Raw genomic sequence first — 12,962 nt, forward strand, 5'->3', positions numbered from 1 at the left:
TGTGCCTGTCTCATACCGGTTGTATGAGAAAATGAAAGATTTGCCAGTCTTCTTGATATGTTGTTTTCGATAATAGTGTGCCATTATTAGGCACACGACCTACGATATCAAAAGTAATTTTTTCCCAACCGTTCGTCAAGTTTTATATTTTTGCCCAATTCTTAAACATTTTAAATAGTGGCACGCAAAATTTCAAAGAAGTTCATCGTGTATTGATCATTTAAATAAACATTGAATGTGATATTTTCTTGGCTGCGTCAAATATGGAGCCCTCACGGTACGCCCTTGTCCGGACATGTTTCAATTGTTCCATACCTTTGGGAAGGCCAAAACCAGACATGAAATTGGTACACTCATAGTACAAACAAAGGATGAAGACATGACTAAAGTTTACTTGAATAAAAATGTAGGCTGTGCGCTTGAAAGAAAATCCTTTATCCTTATTATCCATATGTATGTTTTTTAGAACTTTAAAATGCCGGAATTAACTGAAAATTACCTACGCGTGTGAATGACAAATGTTACGTACAACAAAATGGAACGGATTTTGACCAAATTTCCAAATTAGAACATTAATAGGAATAACAATATTAATACTAAACTAATCAGCTTGCGCATTTTCCCGCAATCAAACTTGTGCTCGTGCTTTCTTCGGATCGTACGTAGCTTTCTTCAAATGATGATAATTCGGTAATATCTTCCGCAAGTAGTCAAGTTGCACCATCTGGGACTGAAACGCAAAAGAAACCCAACATTAGCAACGCCACCAACTAGGGTAGGTACCACAATAATCATGCACAGCTACCTTCTGTTTCTCAATCGCCTCCCGTTGCTGGCACTGTTTCCCGTGGACGATGGTTTTTTCGGGCAGAATCTGTTCTCCGATCAGCCTACAGCCGGCTCCAATCACACACCCATTGGTCACGACCACTTCTGCCGATACGTGGCATTTGCATTCGAACACATTCCTCTCGCCGATCTTGAGCGATTCCACCGTACATCCCACCTCGAATATATTATCCGGTCCGATGACCAGTGGCTTGACGGTTCCTTCCAGGACGTCGTTGTACGAGGGATGGCCTTTCGGAATCCGGTGGACGATGGTTGCGTACTCCTCGACGATGCAATTCTCGCCCAGGACGATCGGTCCCGATTCGGCAATGATGGTCGTACTGGGGTGGATTACGCATCCGCTGGAGATTGTGATGTCACCGCGAAGGTTGCTATCCTCGCAGACCATCGAACGGGGCATTATTTTGATGCTGGAATTGGTAAGGTTGAGCGGTAAATTACAGGCTTTACTTACGAGATTATGCTGAATCTTACTCGTTCTTGAGATTCATCGTGAAATTGTTTGAAAATGATGCAGTTTTTTCTTCCGAAAATTTGATTGCTAAAACACGAATAACAGTGTCCTCCGATGACAACAAAACAACAGCTGATTTTGACAGATCAAATGTGAGTGGGAGACTGTTGTACGGTTCCGATAATGATGCACGTCACAGTGGTTCCAAGTCGAATGGAAGGCGGTCATAATATGCTTTTATGAAACTTTGTCGGTGTTGCGAACGCGGCATTTGCTAATTAAGCAACATCATTAATTATCAAGGAAAGATCAGAGTATGAAAATAATTGTATTTCAGACAAACCATGTTTCCTCGTAAAGTAAAAACAGGTAATAAGGATAACGTTTTGCAAAGAAAGTGGAACGAAATATTACAAGACTAGTGTTGTTTATTTAGGTCTATGTCTGCCGCGCTCAGGTATAGCTTAGAATAGAGTTGTAGGATATGCACTGCACGATAGATAAGCGCATGCCAGAAGGGCGTAGGGACACGTCTACATTTATATTTTTAACCTGGATTTTTTTTTGAAAGCGTTGCGAGGTGGAAGTTTGTTAAGGTATTAGTACACGAGACAAATATTTGTCTTAATTTGGCAGATACATTTAATGTATCTGTCAAATTAAGACAAATATTGTCTCGTGTACTAATACCTTTACGTAAATTAGGAGAGAATGAAGGTGATAAATGTAGGAAGGAATCTAGTTTTTTAATGTTGTCCCATTTTCACCTACACATTAGATTAGGGAATTTTTCTTCTCGAGGATCATTTTTAGGATAGGATTTCGCTATACAAGGGAAAATAATTGTAGAATAAAGTTAGTTCATAAGTGATACTCAATGCGGCTGTATCGTTGTTTTCATCCGAAAACTCCTTGGTAAGTTTCTAGTTCAAGAAAAACTGTAGATTCCCAAAGTAGAATAGGCTCTCACAATAGTTACAGTACTGGCTCTTGGGCATAAAATCTCAACGGTATTTCTGAGCTAAAAACTATATTTTCAATTGATTGAGACTCTCCCCGATCAAAGTTCAGCATCAAAATGACAGCAAATTGAAATCAAGTTTTGATATCAAAATCAAACTGAAATCATAATTTGATTTAAGTTTACGCAATTGACAAATTTGATACCTTATTTTGTTTTCATTTTGCTGTAAATTTGTTCTTCAAAAATATGTTGTGGCGGGTTTGTTTTCATTGCCTTAGCATAACATCAAATTGAATACTTGTTTTGTTATCAACACGAAAATGGATATCAAATTTAGTTTTCAGTTTGCTCTCACTGATAGCAGAAATAGTTTTCAATGTGATGTCACAGAAAGATTTGTTTGGTCTCAATTTTGATATTTTAACCGTTAAAACGACCAAAACGACAGCAACCTGAGTAATTTCGCCTGATAATGAAATCACAAACATCAAATTTAGATTTCAATTTGATCTCAGACTTTGCTCGGGACTCAATAAGTATAGGCTCTCACCCTGGTTAGAGCAACTAGCTTTGAGTCCTGCGGGAATTTCAATAAAATTGAAAATAGCAAGGTTTCCAACTTGCAGTTGGTCGAGTACTCCTTCACCCGAAAAATAAAATAAATTGTTAGCAGCGATAGCGTTCCTTCGCACGTGTAAATCAATCGCGTCGCTAACAGTCGGTGATAGTTAAAATAGGGAATTCTGAAAGAAGTAAAGCGTGTATCGAAAAGTAACTTCAAACTTTTAGTTTCCTAGTGGATTTCAAAAACAACATTACGTTTGATGGTCCAAATCTTAACGACATTATTCGACAAAGCTGTTTCTAAAAGCCCAAAATGCAAGTTACACGTAACGAAAATTAATTATTTTATTCATGTGTTTCACTTATAGATTTTTGTCAAAACATCAGCCGTGTTTATATATTCCATAATACAAACCACATAGGTCTTATAAGAATGCATAAACGTTATGTGTGACCATTTATACATTTCATTTGACACATGATCTTCATTACGCTTTTTGCAAGGCGTCAGCTTATACATTTTATGAATAATACCCCGTACAGACTATGGCTTATATCATGTAATATAGGCTGTCTCACTCATACATAGGATTTCCAGTGAAAACTAGTTGTATGAGTGCTCATTGCAAGACAGCCTATATTACATGATATAAGCCATAGTCTGTACGGGGTATAAGATTAGTAGGTCCCGAAGAAACGTGCTCAACTTTTGACGTAGGACTACGTCTGTGATTTCTATATGGGGGTACACTTTGTGAAAACCGAAAATGGAACATGTAACAAAATTATGAAAGATTTTGAACTTTTATAACTCAGCTGTCCCTGGGCCAATTTCAATAATTTTATCACCAATCGATCAGAAATATTTCTACGCATATATTAAATCTGAGACTGTATCATTTTTCAAAATATCACTATTGAAAATTGCACGAATGTGCAATTGTTACTATCATAAAATTATTACCGATTGCCTGCGAAAAGCGATTTCCCTAACACAGATTTCAAAGTTGAATTCGATCCGGTCTCACCAAATGGTGTTTATTCAATCACCGCGTCCATTTCACAACGAAAGGCTGCCTGCAAGCAGCGAGCTGGAGCCCACATGAGCATCCATAGATCGCATCGCAGTGGGCCATCTATGTCAAGCGCGTCATACTAAAGAGTATAAACGCTCAAATTCATATTCCTACACAAAACACAAGCTTTTGCTGCAGTTAACAAATAAGATTTATTACACAAGACCACGTAGTCCTACGTCACCATTGTGTACAATCAACAACCAATATGAAAATAACAATGTTTGTTTTGATTCGCTATTAAAGATTGACAGATAAAATGAGGGGTTAATGGATTTTTCTATGTTTCGAGGGGTGAATCGATTAGCTTGGGACCGAAGAGAGTACCAGGCTGAGCCAAAAAGTTGAGCACGTTTCTTCGGGAGCTACTAGTCTATGAGTTACCTCTATGGTACAACCATAGAGGTAACTCTAAGACTAGAAGCTCCCGAAATAACGTGCTCAACTTTTTGGCTCAGCTCTGGTACTCTCTTCGGTCCCAAGCTAATCGATTCAACCCTCGAAACATAAGAAAATCCACTAGCCCCTCATTTTATCTGTCAAACTTTCATAGCGAATCAAAACAAACATTGTGTAGTACTAGAATTTCGGCTAGAATGGGATACGTTAATCGATTTACTTGGGACCAATAGGCTACCCGAAAAAAAAATAACAACAAAAATACATTAAAAAACAATGTAACAATAAGACGAAAATTATTGTCTTAACAATGATTTATGTTGTTACGTCTACAATAAATTTACCTTGATTTATGTTGTACAAAACAATAAATTTCATGGTAAATGGAAAATTTACAATAAAAAAGGGGGGTTGTTAAGTATCTTAACAATGAAATTTTCATGATTTTCCCATATAATTTTTTTTCAATAACATTATATATTATTGTTATTTTACTGTTGGTTGGCGAATTTATTGATTAAAAAAATAACAGTGTACTTTAGAGTGTATGTGTTGGCTTGACAGATCTACACTGAACCAATATGACATATTCCTGTTATGTGGAAATCTTATAAATTTGCGCTATAAGATAATCCATTGAAAATTATATGATTGAAAATGTGCCAGGTAAATTCTATATGAATATCTGATACATTTACAATGCTGATAATTTGGTAACTTCTATATGATCGTCGTATGATAAATGAAAATCGATCAAATTATAATAATTAACTGAAATGGATTTGAAACCCATAAGCATAAGCTACACTTTTCACCACAATATAATATATGTGTCATAAATCAATCGAAGTAAAGTTTATGTGAAAATAACATGAAATTTACTTCTTCTTTTGACACATATATTTAATCGATTTCTAAAAATAAATTCGAAAAATAAACATCAGGCAGTGGGAGCTTTCACAGTTGTGCCTTTTTTTTATTGTAGCTGATTTGGGATTCGATCAAGATCTGTTGAGGTGTGATGCTTTCGATGTCTGTGCTCGATTCCACTGGGCCACGGCTGACTTCAAGATTGAGCTCGTTCAAATAGCATGAAGTAAGAACAGCTCTCCCGACATGGAATGCAGTGCAACGTTATGCTTGTTTTGCTAGAGTGAAGACAAATAGCACTGACAAATTTATGTTCCGTTTCGGTGGTGTGTTTTGTTCAAATCTTTCTTAATGCACCTGTGTGCAATAAATCAACGACTAAATTATATAAGTTGATGTAACTGGTTCATAAAGTTCGAGTACTAGGACTGGAATCTGAATTAGCCGTGTAGAAGGCTTACAATTAGAATCATAGCAAAGTAAATATTGCAGTAGAATCATTTTATTTTTCAATCTCAATACATTCTTTTCCGGAAACAAACAAAGATTATTCAATACAGTATCATTGTTGTTAGTAGTATTTAGTTCAACTAATCATTTTAATGAGTGTACGATAACATCGTTGAAAATTGTTTCAATAATTTATAAAGAACAATCATGTAAGATGTATTTTATTGGGAGCGATATTCATTCCAGAAAAACATGCAAAAACAAATGCTTGCTGTTGGATTTCTTAAAAGGCATTTCTATATGACTATTTAATGATTGGGATAGATCTGTTACAATCTTTAAACGTCAAAAATCAAAGCAAGCTATTACAATGAGATATACATGTTTTCCTATACTGCAAAGTTAAATGACAGTCCAATAGTTTCTACATGTCTATTTACACGCGACATATCAACAAACGTCAAAAATCAGTAAAAGCAACTCCAATAAAATATACATGATTATCTTATAAGATATATATTTTAGTGAGCAATATTCATCATGAAAACAGGTATATTCTACTGAATTTTCTCATAATGCAAACTTATATGATTTTTAGATGTCTGTTCTCACCCATGACATATCAACAGTTTTTCACCATGAAATATATCAGACAATATTCAAATACGTCTTACCTATCGCTAACTACGTTCGAAGCAAAGTTTTATCAAGCACTAACTATGGGAAATTACGATAGAAATCATTCCATATCGCAGTCATAGTTTTTAAGTGATAATCCAATGGAATCTATCAATCATCACATGGAATGAATAAATCTGCTGACATTGCTATGTTATAAGATGGATCCAATAAACGGTACATGTCGATTTGTTTCAGTGTACTTTATCGACTTTAAAAATAAATCGAAAAAATAATACATTGCCCCGGGAAGGGAAGGGGGTGGTATGTCTGTTTACGGGTGGTCCTTTTTTTACTGGTTATGGATCGAGATTCGATCCGGAACTTGTGAGAAATGCAGGCCAACTCCCCTGCGCTCGATATCCCTAGGTCACGTCTCCTTGGTGGTTGAGCGTCGTTGATAAGTTAATGCATTCGACTGGAGAGAATCGCCCATGAAATATGCTTCCACCTGAGAGTTCCTTCCTGACATCTTCAAGTGGTGGATTTTTTTATTATTATTGTATGATTATTGACTGCACGGAAAAGGTCTCCATTAAGCTTTAGAGAGGGTCTAGGATAAGATATGAGCGGACGCGGACTGCCTGGTTTTGAGCCAAACGAACTGTCAAAGCCAGAGCTGACCCTCTCATAGTCTGCATGCTTCAATCAGATTTATTTTTATTGTTCGTGAAGTAACCCACAATGAAAATACACCAATATTTAATGTAACAACAATTTTTATTGTAATAGAATTGTTCATTATTGTTCATGATCGAATCAATAAAAATAAATGAAAAATACAATAAAAATCATTGTAACAACATTTTATTATGTACATTCATTGTACAGCTAGGCAGCAGTTTTGCCGTTTTCGGAAGAGTACAACCACAGACAAACAGACATAACACATTGAATATTTTTCAATATAAAACATCGTCACTAAAACACTACCGCCATCTGTTGAGTATACTGTGATGGGTAGTACGCTGAACAGATGGCGGTAGTGTGTAAACGTCAAACGCAAGGGTTATTGACTATGTGCGCCACAGGTGGCGGTGCTACCAACTAAAAACATTTAAATTGACCGTTAAATGCGTGTTCGATGAACAAATTGCCAGTGTTATGTCTGTTTGTCTGTGGTACAACATTATAACAATCATTTTTATTGTCGACAACAAATATTAATGTTAGAGCATTGTTTCCACTGAAAATTTCACTGTATTTTTTTTTCGGGTAGTCAAGTAGTGAGCCAATTTAAAATCGATAGTTTCGTATTGATTGTTGGTATAAATCAGCAATAGAAAATTGCCAAAAGGTACTACATATAAGGGGATTTCTATCCGTGTAGGTTAGAACCAAATCGACTTCGGTTAGGCATCTTGATTTCACATTGCGTTTGGGCGAAGACAACATATCAAGAAGACTGGCAACTCTTCCATTTTCTCACACGAACGCTATGAGACTAAACTGTGACGAATTAAATGTTAATTAAATTCAACAGTGAGCATGCATAGGGGCGTAAGAGCGACGATCGATTCTCTTCGTCGATTATCTCTTTTGTTGATAACTCGCTTAAACTAACGTTTCTCGGTGCATTTGTTGGTGCTTTTGATAGCCAATACAACCAGCTACAGCACAAATGGATGGCAGGATAAGGATTGATAAAACAAGGTTTGGAGAGCAATGTGTTCTTGATTTCGAACTAAGCTACATACTGATGAAAAAGACAAACATGGGGGTACACCGATGGGCGGCTAACAACTTGGGAGAACACAAGATGACACTAACTACTAAATCCTCAGATCTATCCATTTTAAAAGCACATAAATTAAAATCAAATGGTCGAGATCTCGGCTAGCCAAGACTAACGGGTATCGCGGGTGGTTTTTCTCGTGCCCTGAGGGATGTGAATAACTCCCATGCACATAAATTTCTGCCGGAGAGCCCAATTCGATAGAAGTGCGAGTCTAACGAACAATAATTGGACATTAGCCTTAACATAACGCGTATAAAGTCGCGGCTCATGTCCAACCCTTTGAACCATGGTTTGTTCGACACCTGTGGGAGAATAGAATGTAGCCATCTTCCCAAATCACCATCATTCCATTTGCTGACAACCGATGAGGACTTGCTGCAATGGAGAAAAATTCGTTGAAGACAATTTGTCGCTCAAAAATATCGCCTTCTATACCCTAATAAATTTTATTTTGCTTAAAGACGTGTTTGTATCACACTAAGATTATTTTACCGAAATCTGTGAAATTTTACCGAAATCTCAACAGCGCTACGTTCGGTAAACAGTTCGGTGATTTTTCCCAGATTTTCTGTGATTTTTCACAGATATTCGTTGAAAAATTATAGGAAAACTGTGAAAATTCACCGAACTGTTTACCGAACGTTCAGCTGTTGAGATTTCGGTAAAATTTCACAGATTTCGGTAAAATAATCTTAGTGTGAGTATCATCCAAATCATTAGTGGAATAGTTTTATAATTTGGGTTATCGTTCGTTTATGGTTTTTTCACAGACAAACAGACATAACACTCGCAAGTTGTTCATCGAACAAGCATTTAACGGACAATTTAAAAGTATCGTAGTTGGTAGTACCGCCACATGTGGCGCGTATAGTCAATTCCCTTGCATTTGACGTTTACACACTACCGCCATCTGTTCAGTGTAGTGCCCACCACAGTGTACTCAACAGATGGCGGTAATGTTTTAGCGACGATGTTTAACAGTGAGAAATATCCAATTTGTTATGTCTGTTTGTCTATGGTATTTTGTTAATAGGGTAGCGCCCACCTTAGCCAAGGGGTCGGCTTTCTCATTACCCGGAATTGAGCAATGAGATGGGACCCAAGCTAAGGTGATAGTATATGCACCGACAAACCGACATGAATGACCATAGCAAAATCAATAAAATTTCTGACCAAAGCACACTACTCACATCTGGATCCGTGTTCACGGGAAATATTTAGCTAAGCCAAAATTTATGAATTGGTTCTTGTCTGATCCATTCTGAACAAATTATTTTTATCTAGATAAAAAAATCCTATGTTTTTGACAGTTCGGACATAGAGGTTACTCTAAGACCAGAAGGTCTCGAGGAAAGGAGTTCAACTTTTTGGCTCAGCTCTGGTACTATCTTCGGTCCCAAGCTAATCGATTCACCCCTCGAAGCATAGGAAAATCAACTAACCCCTCATTTTATCTGTCAAACTTTCATAGCGAATCAAAACAAACATAGAGTAGTGCTAGAATTTCGACTAGAATGGGGTACGTTAGTCGATGTGCTTGGGACCAATAGGCTAGTCAAGTAGTGAGCCGTTATTGTAGTTAGTTTCGTATTGATTGTTGGTTCGGATCACTGCAAATTTAAATCGGCCGTTTACGATTTTCGGGCATAAGTCAGAATTAAGTGTCATGTTGGTTTGTCGGTGATATAGGAGCAGTTGGATAAAGCACTCCGTTTAGATCGTATTTCAGGCAGGAAATATAGCTGTAGCAATGCAAAGAGAAAACCGATGAAGAGAATCGATCATCGCGTATACGCCCTAATGGATGCTCACTAGACTGATGCAAAATTTGAAATTTTCGCTCCACAGTGTTCAAACGGTTTCAAATCGGGTCCTGATTAGCCTCCGAAAGTTTAAACTCATTTGATAAGAAACTGACTTGGCACAAACCATTTGAAGTTTATATGGAAATTACTATGGGAAAACAAAACTTTTTGCTCATTGTCTTCTAGCCTTTTGACATATTGTACTGTTAACCAATTCTATTGCTATTCTTATTGGAATTTTTATCAGCTACAACTTTGCAGAAAATCATTTTTCAGCCAAACGTCAAATTAAAATTAATTGTTTGAGAGACTGATAATCTTATGGCAAGATTAAGCAACTGTATTGCGGGCAAGACTGTATTCTGCAGTGTGACATAGTAGCCATGATTTTTGTCCTCTATTCTAGGCGCCATAAACAGCATTGTTGCCTGCTGAACAGTTGATTGAGCATAATCATAAGACATCACTGACTTGAATCATTAATAATTTTTGATCGAAAAGTGGTCTTTAACAAAGTTGTAGCTGAGAAAATTTTCAACTAGCTTAGCTATCATTTTCTAAAGTAGAGTGAACTGGTGAATTTTGAGATCGATATGAACCGAAAATATGGTTTCTCCATAGTAATTCCCATATAAACTTCAAATGGTTTGTGCCAAGTCAGTTTCTCACTAAATGAGTTCAAATTTTGGGAGGCTAATCAGGGCCCAATTTGGAACCGTTTGAGCACTGTGGAGCGAAAATTTCAAAATTTGCATCAGTCTAGTGCTCACTGTCGAATTGTCAAAAGAACTTTATAAACAAAAGGTACACTCGAAAAATTCCACACGTTTGATCGAAGTGTTTAAACACTTGGTTTTTCATATGCACAAACACATTTATTTTAAGTTTATTTCACCATGGTTCACTGTATTCAACACGTAGATTTCTAGCACAAACGAAGTGACAGACGACTAACTGGCGAAGAAAACAATTAAAATAATGTGGTTCGCTGTAATAGAATTTTCTTGGAAGCTTGTGCCATCATCCACCAGATGGGATAGTATTTTTGTTTTGGTTTTGCACAAAGTTGATTTTGTGTACAATGATTCTTTGGCAGTGTGCAAAGAGTGTATCATTTTGTCATTTTTTTTTATGCATTTCAGTTTTGAGTAGAGTGAAAGAGATAGAACAAAAACATTCTAGTACATTTGGTGAAAATGCTAGTTCAATCCAGTAATAGCATAGAGGTAGTAGTGTTGCCATGTGGTACAATACCTCTATGGTACAATCCAGTAGTAGTGGTGTTGCCATGTGATACACTGAAAAATTGCAATAGCAGGTTAGTAACCAAAGTTTTCGATCCGCTCCGTCTGTCACTTCGTTTGTGATTTCTTGTGTTTAAAACTTTAAAATGTTGATAATCTTTCTCTATCAATTGAAGTGTATTGCATATTGAATCACACTACTGTTCAAAACAGATGGATTTGAAGTGTTTTGCATTTCCATATGATGTGAATTGTTTGTTCTACAAGGTAAACATCGAAAACATGAGTTGTGACTTCATCCTTATAAACCAGTCTCATATATAAGAATAACCGTGGCGCAGTGAGATCGAACGAAGACAACGGCAGCAAGAGTTCATGATCAATTCCCAAATCAGACCCATTAAAAAAAGACATGTGTCTCTGCCCTCTGGCAGCTGTGTTTATATATTTGTCGACTCAATTTTGGAGTCGGCAAAGTAGAAGTCGATAAAGTAGAATAGTGCAGAACATTGAACGTTGAACATTGAGAAATCTCCTTATACCTGCAAATTTCTATTGCTGATTATTCATAAAATGTATAAGTCAACTAATAAGCAGACGCCTTGCAAAAAGTTAATGAAGATCATGTGTCAAATGAAATGTATAAGCGGTCACACATACCTTTTATGCATTCTTATAGGACATATGTGGTTTGTCTTATGGCATGTATAAGGCTGATGTTTTGGCAAAAATGTATAAGTGAAATACATGATGAAAATATTTGATTTTCGTTTCGTGTATGATGTGCAAAGCAATTGATATCATCATGTGAGGCACATAGACTCCAAGTGTGTCACAATTTAAACCAATAGTGTTGAGGCATGGTTCAATGCATATGATTCACACGTGAAATGGATGTGTTGTTTCACAATAAGTGCAAAATTAAGTGTGAGACACATGATGATGACGTACGTAATTTTTTTAATGTAGTGTCTTCTAAAACTGCATTAGGCCGGCGCCAGTAGTGTAGTGGTAAGCGTGGCTGCTTTCTCACCCCAATGGGTCTGGGTTCAATCCCAGTGATCTAAAGCAAATAATTTCGGAAATATTTACAAAAAACTGATTTGTGAGGCCCTTCTATAAAAAACGCTTCGTAACTCAAAATCGCAAGCAGACAGAGAAATGGCGTCTTCTACAAAAAAAATTAGTTATGAAGCAACCTACAACTTAGCTGAAGTCTTCATATCTCTATCTGGTTAAACTAAAAAATTAGATTCTGCAGTGCCACCTGTGGTGAAGTTCCACTAAAACTTAACTTCATTCAATGGGTCTTGTCATTTATTAAAACTCTTCTGAAGACACCCTATTGAAAAAAAACCTCTGTGAAAAATGCTAATGAAAAAAGTTCATGGATTTGGCCTTTTGCACCACTGTGCGCCGGGGTCACCCCCAGGACCTATTCTTATTATGTTCCGGATTGTGTTCCGGTTTTATGGCATAAAGCAAGGGGAGGACGGCTTTAATGCGAGCGTATCTTTAGCTGAAAGTTACTCAGAGTAACACTGATTTGCTCTGATCTGCATCTGGAAAAAATAAAGAACAAGGCATATCTCGCCTAACATTTGAAAAGGGCCTATAAACAAAACACCATGATGCAGCCCTCCCCTTGGCTAGTTTTTGCACCTTGCTGTTGGTGGGCGGGCTTAATTTCATGCTTTATAGTGGAGTGTTGGAGACAGTAGGTTTATGGTTGGTGTTGCTGGCTCATGCCGCGATAGAATGGCGTCATGGGCAGGCAATGGGGATTACTAGGCTTCCCCTCTCTGATGAGAGAACCAAAGATCTAGTCTAGCAGTGATAGTATCACACTTGTTACTCCTTTTATTGAG

General features: G+C 37.0%; 1 protein-coding gene across 1 annotated transcript; it reads right to left on the bottom strand.

Annotated features, from left to right (window-relative positions):
- Positions 1–203: 203 nt before the first annotated feature.
- On the bottom strand, positions 204–1,410 carry DCTN6-p27 (dynactin subunit 6). Its single transcript, XM_065226017.1, has 3 exons — positions 1,327–1,410; positions 806–1,262; positions 204–730 (listed from the first exon to the last, which is right to left on the bottom strand). The coding sequence occupies exons 1-3, from the start codon at positions 1,341–1,343 to the stop codon at positions 629–631; spliced, it is 576 nt and encodes a 191-aa protein (XP_065082089.1). The 5' UTR covers positions 1,344–1,410; the 3' UTR covers positions 204–628.
- Between the last annotated feature and the right edge of the window lie 11,552 nt (positions 1,411–12,962).

This window comes from Ochlerotatus camptorhynchus, unplaced genomic scaffold (genome assembly GCF_037179485.1).
Source record: "Ochlerotatus camptorhynchus isolate MF236.1 unplaced genomic scaffold, CSIRO-AGI_Acam_v1.1 ptg000244l, whole genome shotgun sequence".
Lineage (NCBI taxonomy): Eukaryota > Metazoa > Arthropoda > Insecta > Diptera > Culicidae > Ochlerotatus > Ochlerotatus camptorhynchus.